General features: G+C 35.7%; 1 protein-coding gene across 1 annotated transcript; it reads right to left on the minus strand.

The window, feature by feature from the left end:
- Positions 1–648: 648 nt before the first annotated feature.
- efhb.L (EF-hand domain family member B L homeolog) lies at positions 649–19,642 on the minus strand. Its single transcript, XM_018267443.2, has 13 exons — positions 19,280–19,642; positions 16,804–16,866; positions 16,513–16,656; positions 15,369–15,549; positions 14,315–14,425; positions 13,311–13,440; positions 12,443–12,526; positions 11,213–11,280; positions 9,996–10,150; positions 7,038–7,245; positions 2,355–2,549; positions 986–1,167; positions 649–873 (listed from the first exon to the last, which is right to left on the minus strand). The coding sequence occupies exons 1-13, from the start codon at positions 19,340–19,342 to the stop codon at positions 706–708; spliced, it is 1,752 nt and encodes a 583-aa protein (XP_018122932.1). The 5' UTR covers positions 19,343–19,642; the 3' UTR covers positions 649–705.
- Positions 19,643–20,582: the final 940 nt, after the last annotated feature.

Raw genomic sequence — 20,582 nt, forward strand, 5'->3', positions numbered from 1 at the left:
AGGTATTGGGTCTGGACATGCAAATAGCCACGTTTTCCCCACTTTTGCACCCTTCCCTGCAATTTCAAAAATAGCCGCAGACCTTGTAGCTTATAGATGAGCCCCAAGACCTGCATCTGATCCATGAATAGTGTTATACTTGCATTTATTCATGAAGGGAGAGCAGAGGTAGGAAAATAATTATTCCCCATCCGCCCCTACCTAACATTCAGACAAGTTAGGGAGTGCTAGCGAGCACAGAGTTCTAAGGAGCATTGTCCTTATCACTTGCTCTATTAGTGCTATTTAAAATATGAACAGCCAAGAGCAATGGTAGAATCTTTGTTTATGTGTAACCCCCTATGTGTTGTTTTTTTTGATCTTGGACAATATGGCCAGACATTGCTAGGGTATCATTTGGTAGTTGTTTGAATTGCTAAATGATTGGCCACACCCTTGCAAACAGTTCAGATCATTACTACATACATAGGTGATCATCAGCCAAATGAATGCACAGATATGGGAACCTTTATCCCGAATCCTTGGGAGCTTGTTACATAAGGAGTTTTCTTGGTGGATCATCTTGATCAATCTGTTCCAGATTAAAACAATTTTAAATCCTCGTCCATGTTATGTATATACAGTACAAATAAATAAACAAAGTATTTATGCATTTATGCATGTTTTTATTGTATTTATAACACAGTAAAAGGAGACATCTGACATTTAGTCTTTCAAATATAATTTTGTATCTGCTTCCATCCCATCTAACACATATCTTATTGATTCAACAGATACTTCTCCTTTTGGATGTTCCTTTGCAGCCTTTTTCCACAATTCTTCAAAATCTTCACTAGAAACTGTTACACCAATATTATGGAGTATTTGAGCAATCTGCAAATGAAAAGGACAAGTACAATAACTTTCCTTACTGTCCACCCAAAATTTGAAGCTAAAAAAATCAGATATCTCGCTATTGTGCAGTGGTTTTATCGTTATGTTTTACCTCCTCTTTCGAGCGTGACTTAAAAAACTCATCTTCATAGATCATGTGCTGGGAGAAGACTGATGGACAAAGTAACCCAAAGACGCCGACTTCATCTCCATAATTTTTTCTGTCAGTTAGTTTGTGAATGTGAGGAGGGGAAATATCTGTGCGAATGCTAGGTAGACCACATGGGCGATAATCTGAATTTAAAAGGATTGTGAATTAGTTTCAGTCTTTGAAGCTATACAATGAGCTTACTCATTCCAGCAACACACATCTATGTTATGCTATAACTTTTGTACAAATGTTGCACAATTAGCACATAAGGGAGAAATGTAATAAAAGTTGCAATGAGAAAAATTTGCACAAATAAGTATAAAAGTTCTCATTGTAATGCAATGTAATATTCTTAATTAGTCTGTTATTGCATTGTGAAATTGAATTGCACATTGTGCCCTTTTAACGCGTGCTTGAAGGTCGTGTAATATTTTTGGAGCAAACATAACTTTTTCAGTAAAAACGTTTTATTACATACATTCCAAACTGGTGCAAACTATAACATTTGCAATCTTTCTTCCACTGTAGAAGTGGTCGCTAAACAGTTTCTGGGTTTGCAAAAGCTATATTGAGTTTGCACAAGGGAAAATTTGTTTGCGCAGAGACAATTTTTCTGGTTACCAACTTTTATTACATTCCCCCAAATCTATCTGGACAAACAGAATATGGAAAACATTGCACTCTCATTGTATATCTGAAAAAGTATGTTCCACCTGAACTCTACATTGTGATAAAAACATGAAATGGATATTTCAATTGTCAGTTTACTTTAGTATGATATAGGCAGTGATATCCTGAGATGAGGTCAGAATTATCTTGTTTTTAAATAATTTTTTATTCAGCAACTCTCAGTCTGGAATGGGTCCTATTTACCCTAACAACCAGAAGGTGCTCCATAGATGAGTACTATAGGACACGCTCTTACACTTGCACCTCCCTGGGTCTTAAATAACCTCTACAGTCTTTCTTAGATTAAAGAAAATAATTTAAAAATACAAAGGTAAAGTAAAGACCCTAAAACTTAATATATTTGTCTATAAATGATCTTAAATGGACAAAGGAAAGCTTGAGGGGGGTTGCTGATTTCTTGGCATCCCTTGGTAATTAGTATCATACATCTCACCCAGTATTCTGAGTCCACTATCTTCCCCAGATTCCCATGCATCCCCTGCACCTTAGTGAGACTTTTTGATTTCTGTACTGCATATGCACTGGCTGAAGAGGCGCAGGGTATGCTTGAAAAGATTGGTGGTGGGTATTTCCCTTTTAGTATTATCGAAAGGTAAGAATCATTGCTAACACTTTTATAAAAATAAAATCAAAGACTTACAATGAAATCTGGGGCCTCCTACAACTGCACTGATTCGAGATGAAGTTGTACGATAATGATCTAGAGCTTCACTTGTTACTTTTGAAAGAGTCTGTAATGGTTTTTCAGAAACTTCAAGACATGTCATTTCTGATTCATCCATTTTTTCCTGATGTCTTTTTAAAGAATCTGGACTCCAAGTCACGTGCTTTTTTCCTGCAAACAAAACAGAAAAATGCACCATTGTTAGGGCAACACCATCAGGATTAGTTGCTGATGGTTTTATTCCTTTAAATTGAATCAAATAAAAAACATTTAAACATTACATAATTTTTTTTTAAAAAAAAAAGGTTTTGGTTTTGCCACAAATATAGATTAATGTAGATAAGTTACCATCTAGAACAATGCACTGTTTTATTATTACAGAAAAAAAACATTATTTGCTTAAAATGGAGTCTATGGGAGATGGCCTTCACATAATTAGGAGTGTCTGGAAATCAGGGATCTCATACCTGTACAGAAACCCATTATCCAGAAAGCTCCGAATTACAGAAAGGACATCTCTCCTAGACTTCACTTTATCCAAAGAATCCAAATTTTTAAAAATGATTTCCTTTTTCTCTGTAATAATAAAACAGTACCTTGTACTTGATCCAAACTACGATATAATTAATCCTTACTGGAAGCAAAACCAGCCTATTGGGTTTATATTATGTTTACATGATTTTGTAGTAGACTTAGGGGCAGATTTACTAAGGGTCGAATATCGAGGGTTAATTAACCCTCGATATTCGACCAGGAACTAAAATCGTTCGACTTCGAAATATCGAAGTCGAACGATTTAGCGCAAATCCTGCGATCGAACGATCGAAGGATTATTCGTTCGATCGAATGATTAAATCCTTCGAATCGAACGATTAAATCCTTCGAATCGAACGATTAAATCCTTCGAATCGAACGATTCGAAGGATTTTAATCCAACAATCGAAGGAATATCCTTCGATCAAAAAAACGCAGGCAAGCCTATGGGGACCTTCCCCATAGGCTAACATTGAGTTCGGTAGCTTTTAGCTGCCGAACTAGGGGGTCGAAGTTTTTCTTAAAGAGACAGTACTTCGATTATCGAATGGTCGAATAGTCGAACGATTTTTAGTTCGAATCGTACGATTCGAAGTCGAAGTAGTAGTCGAAGGTCGAACTAGCCCATTCGATGGTCGAAGTAGCCAAAAAAACACTTCGAAATTCGAAGTTTTTTTAATTCGAATCCTTCACTCGAGCTTTGTAAATGTGCCCCTTCATGTATGAAGATCCAAATTACAAAAAGATCTGAAAAACCCCAGGTCCCGAGCATTCTGGATAACAGGTCCCATACCTGTACAGCCAACAAAAACATGTTGTACAAAACATGAAAAAGAAAAATTTATTCTTCTTGGGTTTAAAGAAAGATAAATAAATTCTAAATCTCGAGATCCTACTGGCAGGAGCCATTAAACAACCCCAAAGCTACAGATAACATCCAGTTGGGAATCATGGTTTCTTAGAATAGGAACAATATCATAGTAAATAATATTATAATAATGGTACACTTTGGTGTTTTGGGCAAAGATCTAGTGGTCAGAACCTTAGATATTTATGCAAAACAGGCTTTAGTACTGAGAGAACACCTAGCTTTGAATTCACAAACTATTATTATCAGTAACTGAGCTGACAAGAGGTCAATGTGGAATATATTCTACCTTGGATGTTAAAGTATCTAGGATCAATTATTTCAATCGGTTATAATGCTCTGAAGAATTTTAGAAATTGCATATCAAAAAAAAAAATCAAAAAGCATCTAAAGACGAGAGAATAATGTGGTTTCAATATTGTACATGATGCTACACATTAGGAAAGATTAATAGACAAGCAGGGTTTTTGTGAGACAAGGAACATGATGCAAATGCAAATCTTTTAACATGAACAAGGAAGACATATTTTGATAGAGGAGAAGGGTAGAATAATAGAACACAACATCAAAGAGCTGCTGTTATAACTGTACTTCATGGGCAATGTGATGCAGTAAAGGCATATGCTAATACAATAAGAAGTTTTGAAATTGCTAGAATAGAAAATGTGATTCTCTGTAAGCTTTAATGATTTCTGCATTTCTCAAGCAGAAAAAGCAGGTCACTTGGCTTTTATGGTCAGTTATTCCAGAGGAGATTTATTAGCGTGTCTGTTCTTATAGGGGAACTATCGCGAAAATGAACATTTGATATAAGCTTCACCATACTGAAATAATAAACTTTGTAAATACAATCAATTAAATATTGTGGATAATTTCTGAAATAATAAAATGTATATTCACTATTCCTCTCTCAGCATCTGTTTCTATCCATTCTTTCTTCATGCAGCAGTTGGGTGTCAGATCCAATATATCTTATAGGAGGGCTTCTTTCCTAGCAGATGTATTAGAGCTCACTCAAATTAATGATTCCACTACAAACAAAATATAACAAAATAACTTCCTTTTGCACAAATTCTGCATGTAGAGAGACATGATGTCTGGTGATTTTAATAAAGTAATCTATAATACATTTTCTAGGCAGAAGGAGCTCCCCTATAAGATATATTGGATCTAACGTCAATGATTATCTGACACCCAACTCCTGCATGAAGACAGAATGAAGAGAAACAGATGCTGAAAGAGGAATAGTGAAGATAAACTTGATTATTTCAGAAACACTATAGAATTTTTAATTGATTGTATTTAGAAAGTTTCTTATTTCAGTATGCTGAAGCTTATATTAAATTTTCTTTTTCGCGATAGTTCCCCTTTAAGTATTGGTTTAGAATTGAACAGGAAAAAGAAGATAACACGAACATCATGTAATTTGTGTCTGATAAATAAGAGTAATTTAAAAACCCAAATCTTAATTGCCAACATAAAACTACCAATGTGGCAGCACAGGAGAATCTATTCTTGTATGAGGGGTAGGATGCAAAAAATAAATAAATAAATAAACAGGAGAAAACCCCTGTTTATTTTGCACATTTCACCCTACCCATCACATAGTGTATGTAAATGAGCATGATTTTGCACTAGCAGGATTATTTGCCACCAATATGGATGGATTCAGGCAGCTTGAGCTCAGCTGCGCTCACTCTGCATGTTCAGTCGCTATTTCAAGAGGGGACAGAATACTGGTGTAAGACTGTGCAGGTGGGAGGCAGGGAGTGGGGCCAACTGAGGGGGAACAGTGGGGACTTAACATCGCAGAGGGTTTAGTTCTCCTTTAAAGGGGTGTGTTGCCATTACATTAACGTCTAGTATGTCATATGCCTATATATAGCAACCTTACAATTGGTCTTCATTTTTTTATAGTTTGTGAATTATGTGCCTTTTTCTTCTGACTCTTTTCATCTTTCAAATGGGGATCACTTACCCCTGCAGCAAAAAACTATTGCTCTGTGAGGCTTCAATGTTATTGTTATTTCCTTTGTATTACTTTTCTTTCTATTTAGGGTCTCTTCTATTCATATTCCTGTTTCTTTTTCTAACCACTGCCTGGTTGCTATGTTAAATTGGTCCCTAACAACCAGTTGGCTGCCAAAATTAAAAAGTGGAGAGCTGCTGAACAAAAAGCTAAATAATTCAAAAACTGCAAATAAAAATCAAGACCAATTACAAACTGCACTATCTCTATATATATATATATATATATCATACTGGGAGGCACATTTATCAAAGGTCAGATTTTGAATTTATGTGAGTTTTTTAAAACTTCCATAAATTCGAAGTTCAACCAATCGAAATTTATTAATGAAATCAAATTTTTTCAACTTGGACAAATTTAAACAACCCGAATAACCCGAACACCTCTATCAAATTTGATTTTAATTAGAAAAATTTGATTTGAATTTAAAAACTCGGATGTCAGGAAGGGTACAAACATCACCAAATTGATCCCTGGACCTCTCCCATTGACTTATACAGTAATTCAGCAGGTATTAGGTGGCGAATAGTCAAATTTGAGTTTTAAAGGACCAGAGTATGATACATCTCAAAATTCTAATTAAAACTCAAATCGAGTTTGGATAAGTTGAGTTCGAATTTGAGAGTTTTGACCCAAAAAAAATTCGAAAATTAGAATTTTCACTTCGACTCTTAATAAATCGGCCCCTAAATGTCAAAGGTGAGCAATCCATTTAAGAACAAAGTACTGTTTTATTTTTACAGATTTGCTTATTTGCCTTCACGTAATTCAGCACTTTCTTGAAAACAGGTTTCTGATAAGGGATTCCATACCTGTAATATTATATTAAGCTGCAAGTGGCAAAGTTAGCCTTACTATATTGCAAATACAATATCCTTTGAGTGCAGCATCACACATTTCTTAGGAAAATGCAAAATATACCACGGCTGAATTACAAAGAGTGTTTTTTGCCCACAATGCACCCTGGTGTTTGCATCTTTGTTACGAATAAGAGAAAGGGAAACCACACATTATATAGCAAGCAGAATGCAGAATTGCCTTCTGCTGAATGTTGAAAAGGATCCCTGAACTCAACAACTGCTTTCAGCATGAAGTAAGTAAAGGGCTATGGCTGTTCCTGGCATCCCTTATCTCTTCAGCAATTGCATCTATCCTTTACTAAATGAACTCTTTGTTATTAAAACATGCAGCAAAGATCATAGAAGTGATGTCAGAAATAGAACCATACCGTGTGTGTACAATCTTTCTTCCAGTTCTTCAACTGTCATTTTATCTTTCCAGTTGATAAATGTAATAAAATCAATGAAGTTAATAAGACCATTTGTATCTACTTCACAATACTGGAGTATGAATTCAAAGAGGTCGGTATGCAGATCCAGTCCGAACTGATCACAAGCACTTTTCAGCTCCTCTTTAGTGATTTTTCCAACACCATTCTAAAAATCCGAGTAACAAATGGAAAATGATTGATCATACAACCTGTACTTGTATTATCTTTTACACACATGAAACGGCATGATATGTAATCTGATACATAAGTATAGGCCCATTCCAGTTCTGTTCTTTGAGGCTCATTATGGAGTTGGACCTGTGCTCTGCTTCTGGCACTAAACAACAATATTTACAGATACTAGGGCTCATTTACTGACTCCCAGGGCACAAGTGTTAGAGCGCTAATTGGCACAATAGCATGCCCCATATTGCTTACTTAGCAAAAACACCTGAGCCCCTGGAGAATACTTAAAAATTCAGCACTTGGCGCAAAGAGCATCAGGGTTGCAGACCAGCCATGTTCTTACCTTCTGCTCTAAGAGGCAAGTAGTAAGTATAGGGCCCCATTGTGGCCTGTGCAATCTGAATAATGTACAAGTTAAGAGGTGGGACTAACAAAGGCAGCGCTGTATTCATCAGGGAAATGATAGGAATGGAAATGGAGTGCAGAGACCTGCAGCTATTCCTAAAGAATGATTGCAGCCTTTTTTTGCACTTTAAACACTACATTCTGTTTCGCAAATAGCACCTACAGTTGTTTATACCTGAATGTCAAAAAATTTAAAAAAAAATCGAGATTTATTATACCCCGAGGATAGAAAAAGTCCAAATTAGAAAATCTCAGACCTGCTCAGGTTGTATAGAAGTCAAGGGGAGAGGTCCCTATCCTATTAGTAAGTTTCTGTGGTCTGTGCTGGAATTTGCCTGAAAATCCGACTATTTTGGATGGAAAAATGCCAGAAAAAATCTAGCAATTCGGGAAAAAACTTTATCACGTTTGTCCCGATTAAATCATGCTTTTTTAATTAATAAATAAGGTCCAATCATTGATTCTTGTTTGGTCAGCGTTTTTTTTATTTCAATAATCAGAAAAATTTGTATTTTAATAACTAAGGCCCTTAATATATGCCATAGACAGCTATGCCATTTTGTCCAATAATGCACTATTCATTACTACATACTTCATAAGCCTTGTCTTACAGTGTTTCAACAGTCTGAGCCACCAGGGCAGAGAACAGGAAGTAACAGACAGACACTGCTTTCAATGCCGATACGTATACAAACAACTTTGTAAAAATTTTTTACAATGAATGTATACTGCAAAGTTGCTTAGAATTATGTTTATTTTACGAGGCAAACAATTATTTTTTGGGTTGACATTCCCTTTAATGGAATTGCTCTCTTTTTCTCCATTTGATTTATTTCTGCCTGTTTTCTGTTTAGTCATTACAGGCTAAGGCTGCACTTAAAGCTTTGTCTAAGCAGACATTGTTTTACTAGCAGGCTGGAACTGTATTGTCATTCTAGCAGCACAACAGGTGAGGCAAAAGGTCACTAGGGGTGAGGCTGTAAATGGTACTCTAAATAATAGGGAAAATTCTTTAGCATTTGCCATAACCTGTGCGAAGCGGTAACATATGGCAAGAAATTAATTCCAGCACACCAAGGGGCAGATTTTGAGTTTCCAAAACCTGAATTTTAGCGATTTAGAAAGCACAAAAAGCTGTCGTTCATGTAAAATCAAATGACGTTGTATTACCAACATTCAAGCTATTTTTCAATTTGCATTTTCAACATTAATTAAAAATTGTAATAATATCTGGGAGGCAGCGGGGACGCCCGCTGTCTCGCCTGTGGGGACGCCCGCCACCCGCATTATCCTGCACTGAACTGGCACTGAGTCCGGCACTTCCTCGTAGTGCTCATTGCCCAACGTAGGTCTATCCATATAGTTCCTGGGTATCCTGACTTTTGCCTTTATCTTGACAATTCTCTCGGATCCTGTCTTTTGCCGATTAACTGTGTACTGACCCAGCCTGTGAACTTGACTACGCTCCTGCCTTCCGATTTTGTATTGCACTTTCCTAATTTGGTATTGAACCGGCCTGTCTCTGACCACGCTAATACTCTCCGTTCCTGTTTGCACGTACGGTTCTCTTGCTCTCTCAGAACTTTCTCCGACCAAGATCCTCTCACATTAAGACCTGGCGGCATACAAGTAGTGGAGGGCTCCTCCCAAAGTGAAAGGCAGTTGTCACTTTCTCAGTAGCCATGTATACAGAACTTTAATTTGTTTCTCTTTGTTATCCAACTCTTATGGGGATGTGCGTCCTCAATCAGCACCAGTGGGTTTCCACCAACAGGATGGAGCTATTATCTAGAAGCTGGCATTGCATTTATCCTGCCATGCTTTGTGTGTTTCTTATACATAAATGAACACTGCATTTATGCTACCATGTGCTCAGGGGGCATCATATGAAATTGGCACTATATTTTTTCCTGCTATGTTTTCTGTTGTGTGAGAAATATGCACTGCAATAATTTTGCTAAGTATTCTGGGGTAATATATATACATGAAATTGGCACTAGATTTATCTTGTGTGGTGTTTTGGGAGGTTTAATGGAATAACCACTGCATTTATCCTGCTATGTGATCTGGTGTATTAGAGACTGAATAGGCATTGGATGTTTTTAAGGAAATTAAAAATTAATCCTCAATCTATGTTAATTATAAACATAGATAAGTGTTTTCAAGTATTCTAATATAACATAGGATAGTGACGTTACCTGTGATGAACTACTACCACCAACATACTCCGACATCTTTTGTAAAACAGACAATATTGGGAATTTTATCTAATCGAGATCCAGGGGAACACATTTGATTATATGTGAATTGCTGCTTTGTACTTACCTTGTCATAATACCTAAAGGCTTCCAGTAATAAACCAAAGTTTTCATAGCTTGTGCTTTTGAGATGTTGGTGAACAGCAACCTGAATGGCTCTGCGCTTGTCTTTCCCATGCAGAAAATTCCTTGCAGTCGTAAAATCAAGAGCATCTTTCACACCTTAAATTAATATACAGATTACAAAGTCATTTTCAGCTGATGTTCTGTCTTATGTTCTTTTTATGCATATTTATTTCAAAAATGACTAAAATGAAAAATGTATTTTAAAAAAGTGTATATATATATATATATATATATATATATATATATATATATATATATAAATATATAGGTAAGTAGATGCCGGTGCACACAGGGAATTTTTTTCAAATCAATAATCCTTTATTGTATCGACATTTCGGTCCTCTACCGGGACCATCTTGAGAAAGGTACCGGTAGAGGACCGAAACGTCGATACAATAAAGGATTATTGATTTGAAAAAATTCCCTGTGTTGTGCACCGGCATCTACTTACCTATATATTCGAAATTCTGGGAGCACCAGGGTATATACTGTAACTTGTTGGCAAGCGTGTGCAGCGGCCTTGGAATGTGTGTGTATATATATATATATATATATATATATATATATATATATATATATATATATATATATATATATATATATATATATATATATATACAGTATATATATATTATTTCATCCACCTTTATAAATATATATTTGTGCAATAACAGTAAAGTTATTGGTTAAAAACAAATATATGTCAGCTGATGAAGACACCTTTGGTCAAATGTTACTGCAGTTGAAAACTTTTACAAGCAGTACCCCACCTCGGCTGTTTTACCCAACAGAGTTTTTCTGTAAGCAGATATAGGACAGCAGCATCAGCTAGGAGATGCAGCATTGATATTTTACATTAAATTACCATTGATTGAACCATTCCCCAGAAGCTGCACACCATTTCATATTTCAACTTTGCATCTGATATCCATCAATGTCAGTGGATGCAATCAAATCATACTGCACACAGTGACAAGTTGGCCAAGGGCAACAAGGTTTCAGTTCTATTGCAAATGTGCCCTTAGCTTTGGTACTAAAATATTTGAAAGCCATTCTGGCTTTCACCTTTTTTACTTTCTAACCACCACAAACTAGTTAAGATATATATAACCTATATGAAAATGGCATTATACAAGACAAATAATAATATTTAAATACCGTATTTTTCATGGCGAGTGAGAATGCCAAAGGTGTGATCTGGTGGAACCTTCATTGTATCTGCAATGCTGGAAGGAAGGATTTAGTGTAACGTGAATTGATGCCATTTCAATTCAGAGGTGTAAGCAAACCTTATTCTTTGAACAAACTCAAATAATTAATGTAGTAGGCATTTAAAATAAAAAAAATGCTATGCCTTCTACATCACTTTATATTATATATGTTCCACCCTTAAAAAAATCAAAATGAAAATCATTTTCTTTACCTGCCAGTAAGGACTGAATAACTGACAGAATTTGACATATGCATTCAGGGTCTTGTTTTGGTCCATTCATAGACCTTCCTCCAAGATATTAAAACAATGATCAGTCCCAGAAATATATATTTATGCAGAGTTTATGGATACATATTCTGGGATTTGCAAGGAGGATTATATTAACATAGGTACTAGGGGCAATGTACAACAGCTGCATTGTACTTTTAAGGGAAAAATTATTCATGCACATTATTCATTTATCATACCTGGCCGGCCTGCATTTTGAACAATATAATACTAATATATATATATAGATATATATATATATATATATATATATATATAGATATATATATAAAATATACATGTATATAATATTGCACAAAGTCACACAATGTTTCATACTTACAATGGAGTGGTAATAATAAAAGATAATTTATTCCACAAAAAAGAAGTGATAGTTCAACAAAATTTTCTACACGTGCATTTATGTATGTTAATTCCTGAAGTGCTATTCCCCAGCTGTCTCCTCTGCCCTCCCAAAAAAACTGGAAAAGTAATTTCTGTACAGCAGTAAGACAATACAGGGCAAAACAGAAAAAAATACTATAAATGATTAAAAGTAATACCAAAGGTGGAATAAATAAGAGAAAGACAGCTTTGCAAGATATGGTATAATATTCTTAACAAATCTGATTCATGAAGAGATACCCATCAATGGCAAATAGCAAAAGAGAGGAAGACATAAGCTGCTGACTCAGCCTGGAAGGGCCTGTACTTTTCGGCCTGTGTATGCCCACCATTACTCCCCCAGTTATTGTCTGAATCTGTGGCTTAAATATAGGAAGAGGTCCATTATACATCATAAATCATTCTATTGTGTGATCAAAATAGGCCTGGACACCAGACAACAAAATGGGGATAAATATGTTTAGCAGATGTGATTATGTATGATTTTAAACAATAATACTTACGGGTCACAAACCTTTCCAAGCTGATGCTGGAAACGCTCTCTAAAATCATCAACTGTCTTGGGAACAATGTTTGCACGTTCCTTCCTGTGACAAGAAGGAATAACAGAATTCAGTAATTAACTCATTTCTTGCAAAGGCTATTCTTTCTTGGAAAACACCTGTCATTAGCCATAGATTTAAGTGACCAATAAGGTTGATTTTTCTGCCATGCAATATGATATCAGTTCTTATATGTAAGGCTTGGCTGCTTCTTTGTTGTAAAACTGAGATAAGAAAAAACGTGAAATGTGGTCATCCTTTTGGTTGCTACACAAATAAGTATAGGATCTAATATCCAGAATGCTTGGGACCTGGGGTTTTCCAGATAAGGAATATTTCCATCATTTGGATCTGCATACTTCAAGGCTGCTAAAAAATAATTTAAACATTGATTAAACCAAACAGGATTGTTTTCCCATCAATATGGATTCATGCAGCTTAGTTACCTTCAAGTACAAGGTACTGTTTTATTATTACAGAGTAAAAGGAAATCGTTTTATAAAATTCAAATTATTTGCATAAAATATAATTCATGGGAGATGGCCTTCCAGTAATTCTGAGCTTTCTGGATAATGAGCTTCTGGATAATGTATCCCATACCTGTATGCTGCAGGGGACAGGCTCTGCTATTTATTGCTGTAGCACCGGAGTATTTTTTATTTACCTGGGTGCTGTGCAATGCACTGCTGGGCTCAAGTGGGTATGCCAATACACTATTGGAGCAGCAGCGGATGTATTGCAAACCTTGGGATGCACAAAGTATTCTGGTTGTAGGTAAAACACATAAAGCACGTCCATGAAAATGATTTATTATGAAAAAGATACATACATTTTGATTTCCTGAAGCCACTGCAAGGACCGTGCAACATGTCTGCCATCATTAAAATGTGGGGTTTCAATTCCAAATCTTTTGTTCTTTCGGTATGTTGTACAGTCATATTTCCTGTCTTTTGGTTCACCTACAAGATAAGCATGTTCATCTATAAACAAAGGCAAAATAACATTAACACACAGACCCCAATTTTGCATTATTTGGGAGGCTGAAATTCTTGAGCTTACCATACTGTAATAGTTATTTCTCTTACAAAAGTACCTGCTGCTCAATTTATCTAAACAGTATTTTCCTTAATTTTACAGATATTTACAAATTAAATTATAGTAGGAATTAAGTACAAAACTACTCTTTAACCTCTATTAGAATGTAAAATTTAGCAAAATGGATTTGGCAAAATTTGGAAATTTTACAGTTTAATACGACTTTAAGTTATCTTTTAGAGAGTTACTGAATGTCATATTATTAGTAGCATTTTAATTGCTCTTCATTTTCTGAAGTTTTTCGATTATTTGACCTTTGCTTCTGCCTATTTCCAATTTTCAAATGGAGGGGCGTCAATGAAATGACAGGTAGAATGTATTTTTATATTGGTATAAATACTGAAACCCACCACATACTTAATTACATATTTTAAGGATATTAATACTGTAAGAGCAAACATCGTATACAAGCAAAATAACAAATCAATGAATTGAGGTGGGCTAATCACTTACATAGTATTTTCCACTGCTGTGAAGTTTACCAAGATGGCATCATAGCTCGAAAGGGACACCTTGTATCCCCAGTAGCGGTTGTTTAAGGTGTACAACAAGAATGATCATTGCCAGCTCTGGTTTACTTTATGTCAGAGCATGTGGTGACATATCCACTAATACTAAATATGTGTCACATGCTGAAAACATAATTTTATAACAAAACATTAAAATGTCACATGCATGAGGACTAAAGGAATTATTATATACACTGTGCTGTACTATTTGTGTTAAAATACAACTTACCTACATTATAACCATTGTGAGTCACAACATACAGTTGGTGTCCCTTCTCAGATTCTTCTTCTAGTTCTTGAAAGCTTTTAGAAGGGCTTATAATAGTGGATGCAGATATATCTTAAATTACAACAAAAGAAAAATCTTATTGAAAGGTTAGCTTACTACCAACAATTTAAATAAACACATATATACTGTAGAAAATGCTGGAGCCCATTTAGCGTTTCATTCTTATCCAATCTTGATTTTAATCATTCAACACATTTTTAATATTAGTTATCCTCATTACCTGCAAGCATTTTCTGAGGGTAACTTTCGATTTACTTTTCTTTTTTTTTTTGCTCATTGTAACTTTAGTAAAATTTCTACAGTATCTTTTTATTTTTTTGTGCAATAGTAAGGAAGCCACACTAAACTATATTTATATAGAAAGTACATATTCTAACAAATATAAAACTGGTAAATGTGTCTTTGTACACAACAATACTAATCAGCAAATCTTTCCTAAGTATCCCTAAATCTTAGTCCACACCAGTCATGTCTCCCTTGTTTCCCTTTGGTTATGTGTTTGCATCCTATAGATTTGCCTATCACCTATAGGAGCAGAACCTGGTGATTGTAGAACCAAGTGTATAATGGCTAGAGGATAATGTCATCCAAAGAGGAAGGTAAAAGAAGCAGAGTGATAAAAGGGAATGAAGCTAGGACACAGACTTTTTACACAGAACCGGGAGTTCTTGGCAGAGAGAACAGTCCTACACAATACACCAGCATTTTTGATCTTCTCAATTGGATTCCACTTTTCATATTATGCTTATACACTACTGGTTTTCTAATAAAATGTATATAGAATTAGACTTTCACAAAGGAAAAGAAAATAAAGAAATACATTTCATTGTGGACTTAAGTAATTTGACATTTTCTATTATTAAACTTTGGACTAATTAGCTTATTGATCATAAAGTAAAAAGGTGATGTCTAATTATTAAAAAGAAAAAAAATTATAGTATCATATTATTTATCAAGTCACACAGAAGTTGAAATAAATAAAATTGAGAATAACCTCTCTTAGTTTTCTGACCAAATGTCATTTCATTGAGATCTATGGTTGCAGGTAAAGCTTTGGTTTGATCAGGTTGTTTTCCAAGGGAACGTTGCTGATGGCTAGCGTATATGGCTTCTTTCCTGTCGTTTAGTCTTTGCTGGAAGAATGTTTTGGGAGGTAAGTTTATAAGGGCACCAGCCTGCGTAGGTAATAAAGACAGGGAAAGTTATTTTTTAGAATTAAACATAATTGTATAATAGGCATTAATATGATAGCTGCATACTAAAATAATTAACCAATAAAATTAGCAGACAGCTCAAGCCTAAACATAAGTCATACTACCAGTTATATAAGATATATTGGCAGGTGTTGAAAATAATAAGGTATGGCTAGTTTTAATATCTTCTAATGTTCACAATGGACCCCAAACCCAGACTCAGGGATCTGGGGATTCAGAGCCCATGATAGATTCCCTTGGCCATATTTAATTAGGTGCTATTTATGAAGTCCCTCTAATAATAAAGAGAATAAGCTCAATTTTCCCAAGGTAACATAAGGTTGTTCACAGGAACTAAACCATGTTACAATTTAACATCCTAGTTTCTTGGATTGTGAGGTACTCCTTTATTAGGTGTGGTGAGGTCACTACTAGGATACCTGGGAAAGTCTAGGACGGAGCTTATTTATGCCCTAGGTTCCTAACAGAGTGGTTCCGGGACTGCTAGTCCAGCCTGGGTGTTTTGAGTTGTCCTGAGGCATCTCAGGTGGTTAATTAAAAAGGCAGCTCAACCAGAGGGGGAGAGCTGCAGTCTGAGAAAGAAAGACACAGGGAAGCTAACTGTGTGAGCACAGAGAGATTTTGGAATCTCTACAAGGTTGGAATTTTGTTTGTACTACCTTTTCATTTGGTTTGAGGAGACAGGCAGTAGGCCTACTCCTGGTTAGTTAAGAGAACTGACATGTATTAGTTAGAAGCCCATTAAGTGGCAAGGATTTTATTTTGAATTGTTTGTTTTGTTTATTCTGCTGCAAGTGATAATAAACTGGCAAAAAGATACTATACTCTAACGAGTTGTGCTTGTGCCATGGGCTGTGTTATCCCCAGGAAACTGATCCCAGCTACCTAAACCCTTACATAGGGAATTAGGGATAATTTGCTTACACTTAAAGAAGGACGTGTGCTAACACCATGAGTGATGTAGTTCTCAACACGTGGATCATTTGCCTTGCCATAGAATACACGCCGAGCACCGGGATTTGGACGCCTTGTGTTTAAAAACCTCTGTACCGCAGGAGGAGTGTTAGTCTGTGGAAAATGTTATAAAAGTTAACATTAAACTAGTTTATTAATGATTTAATAAAGATAAGTCAAGATGCAAAAAATATGCAACACATTTGTTAACAATACAATATTTTTTAAATGTAATAAACTTTAGCACTTGCTTTGGCTTACCCTAGGATGAAATTCAGCCAAACAGCTTGCAGCTCTCTCTCCAACTGGGAAAAGTTTCCCTGCCTGCAATGGCAATGCCAAAGATTAACAGTGAGAAACACTGAGACATTTAATTTGACAGCAGAAAAGAACCATTTGGCCTGTCTGGTCTTACCATAAAACAGGGACACCACCATAACAACTGACCCAAGTACTATTGGCAGCTACTGGTCTACAAGTCTTGTGTGAGTGGTTGATACTAGCACAAATTGTGCACCAATGTAAAAAACAGTATTTAAAGTTGCACTGTTGTTGATCTATAACACCCTATTCCAATTGGTATAGCTACTGTATATGGATTGTTCACACTGTAACAAGAACAAGGCTGACAGATGTGACAAAGATTACTCCTAAAAAAAAAGTACCTGAGAGTATAGCACCTATTTGCAGCTAAATTAGGGACTATACTGTGACTGTCCCTGAACCAGTATGTAACATGAATAATCAACAACAATGCCCAAATTAGAAAAATGATGTTAGTATAGGAAATAAAGTATATAGGGCTAAGGGCCTATCAATATAGTAAATTAGATCATGCTGCTCATTAACTATTTGTATTAGTGAATTTGTTTCAGTGGGATCAGTCTATATAACCACAGCAGGTGGAATTGAGTGTTATAATTCAGCAATAGTGTGTCTTTAAATACTGTTTTTACACTGGTGCAGTAACTCATAGGCTTGTCAGTTAAAATCTGTGACAGGTTGTTAAATCTTGGTGCCCTGTGTCCGAATGATTAACCGACTACTTTGCACTACTTTCCCCAAATCTAAATCCACAGCAAGTAAATAATGTCTTTTAGCAAAGACAGGAGGCTCAACTGGCTAAAACAGCAAAGAAAGAAATAGATATCAACTTGGCTAATACTACACAGAACAGAAATTGAATAAAGTATTTTCTTGAATTGTTAGTTCTTTGATCCTTATGCTGAATACAAAAGCAGCCTTAGAACAATGCCTACATTGTATTTCTGTCCATTGAGATGAAATTGTTCATCCATTAAAGGGAACAATGTATAAAATATGCATAACTACCTGTGTGTCCAAAGAAAAAGAAAAGTGGCCAGACATTTGAAAGTATGAATAGTAAGTGAGCTTTCAAATACGTGATTACAAAGGAATCTAGGTTTATCAATATCCCAATCGGAGATGTGTCATTTTATCCCCTGACCGATCACTGACCCATACATATTTATTGATCCCTTTCATTGTCACACAGATGAGGAGGATAGTGTTTTAGAAGGTATGTTAAAAACATTATACCATTGCTATGATAAATGTCTAAATATATTTAGCCGTCATGATTTATGGCTGAATATACAGTACACAGCAAGCATTATATCCAATGCAGCAATCACTGTTTAAGCACCAATCAAGATAATTCCAAATTTGTAGGAAGGGGTAAGTACACAAAACGTCTTTGCACCTAAGCAGAGGTGAATAACACCTGAATTATATTCGGGGTATAGATTTGATCTTGCACCATATACATAAGGCTCAGGTCAGACAGGAAGGTTAAACTGTGTATAAAATTGCATCAGCATACCCATGCCCACTAAGTGGAGTAAAAGCCATGCACAAACAGTGCAGCATAGCACCAGAATACTTGACCCTTAACAGGTATTATCATGCAACAAAAACATTTTGTAACAATCGAATAATGAGGGTTAATTAACCCTCGATATTCGACCCTAGGTAAATCTGCCCCTAAGTGGGAGTAGTATGGATTTTTAACTTCCATGTCATTATATTGTTCCCCATCTGTTCTATTCATGTATTGTTTAGATGTATGGCACTCAGTATACAAGTAACAAAATATAAACACAGGGAAAGCTATACTGCAGAAGCCTGTCAAATTATAATAACTGTATTCAAATGTAACTAACTGTTTGAATGTGGTTGGAAAAGTGATACATGAAACTTGCTAAATGAAACATTTTGTATGGGCGGGAAACTTCCAGCTGCCTTGCCATTCCCAACATTTCCTATACTGAGCATACATTTAATTTAGTTATTGGGCTTTTTGATTCAGCATATGTTTTCACCTAGTATGGTACGGAAGCAGCTCTTCTGACTTACTAATAATTCCATGTTAATGTGGCATGTGCCACAAATTAACTTGTTAAAGTTAAAGCAATAGAAAAACACTACTTATGCAATGTTGTCCTCTAGTTTAGATTCTCTGCACTGCTTGCCACACGAACACACGATTGCAGTGTAAGGAAATATTTACATATAAAAGGCACAAAGTCCAAAAACAGGAGGTTTACTGACATGGAATACTGTATCTCTGCGACCCATATCCATACACATATACCCTGCAATAAGTACACCTGGCCCCTCGCCAAGTATTAGAATCCCACCCCCTAAACAGCAGAATGACCCCTGAAGCTGGCACAATGCAAACTTTTTGTGCCAGTACAATTCCTGCATTACTCACCGAGGAGATACTCGGGGAGCGATCTATGAACCTGCCCTGGTAGATTGAGGCCAGCTCAGCCATTGCGTCTCAGAGGCAGATACTACCTGACTGTGTACAACACACAGGGGATCCTGGCAACTGCTGATTGTTTTCATTTCCTCACTACCTAGCAACAGTCTCCTCCTCAGTTCCTCACTCTGCTGGATTGTCTGCCCAACAGCACAGTCTTGTACAATTTACAGTGCATGCAGTCACAATCCACACATTTGCCATTGATCTTGTAAACTTTACTTTGCTTTGCAAACAAAAGTAAATACACAGACTGTATGGAGAAATTGAGCAGGAACTTCCAAGAACCAATCTTCCAGGCAGACTTTTCAATTAAAAAGTGTTTATTGAAGTGCACTAGGACACAGCCAGCCTAACTAACGCGTTTCGTATCAACAGGATACAGGGTGCCTATGATTAAGTATCCTGTTGATACGAAACGCATTAGGCTGTGTCCTGAGCATTCTGGATAACAGGTCCAGTACCTGTACTAACAAATCTTTATAGCAATATTTGTATAATATAGCATTTGACAAGAATTTTAATATAGACAAAGTTGTCCTTAGGGATGGACCAAATCCACTATTTTAGGTATTAGGTCGAATCCCAAAACCAAATCCGAACCCTAATTTGCATATGTAAATTATGGAAGAATCACCATTTGGCCAAGATTCGGCCTTTTTCAGCACAGTTAAGAATTCCTTTTCTCCGGATTTTACAGGGAGAAAAAGAACCTCATGTGCCACCTATGGCTAAAAAATATTTTTCTTCCTTGTATGTTTGATGGAAATTCATGTGATTTTTAGGATTTGGATTCGGTTCGACCAGGCAGCTGGATAAAGCCAAATTCTAATCCTGCTGAAAAAGGCAGAATCTTGGCCGAATGCCGAATGCCGATTGCCAATTGCCGGTGCATCCCTAGTTGTTTTACAACTTTTTAAAATTCAGATAAGGACTAATCGTCAAGACATAAATAGCCTTTGGGTAGAGTAAAGTAGGCACAGCCTAAACAGGATGTTCTTCATTAATTGCCAACAACTCCAGGAAATAAAAATGGCATAAATATATTACACTGTTTACTGCCTACATTTTGAAAATGCTGTATTTACAGAAAGCACAATATATATATATATATATATATATATATATATATATATATATATATATATATATATATATATATATATATATATATATATATATACACAATATATATATAGATATATAGATATATATATAGATATATATATATATATAGATATATATATAGATA

Source organism: Xenopus laevis, chromosome 6L, assembly GCF_017654675.1.
Source record: "Xenopus laevis strain J_2021 chromosome 6L, Xenopus_laevis_v10.1, whole genome shotgun sequence".
Taxonomy (NCBI): domain Eukaryota; kingdom Metazoa; phylum Chordata; class Amphibia; order Anura; family Pipidae; genus Xenopus; species Xenopus laevis.

Excerpts from the sequence above, each read along its gene's own strand:
- efhb.L (XM_018267443.2), bottom strand. The coding sequence starts at position 19,342 with ATGGCTGAGCTGGCCTCAATCTACCAGGGCAGGTTCATAGATCGCTCC. Across the intron at positions 10,151-11,212 it reads CACTCGCCATGAAAAATACG|GTGTGAAAGATGCTCTTGAT; the intron begins GTATTTAAATAT and ends TATTAATTTAAG. Across the intron at positions 7,246-9,995 it reads CCTTTAGGTATTATGACAAG|AATGGTGTTGGAAAAATCAC; the intron begins GTAAGTACAAAG and ends TCGGATTTTTAG.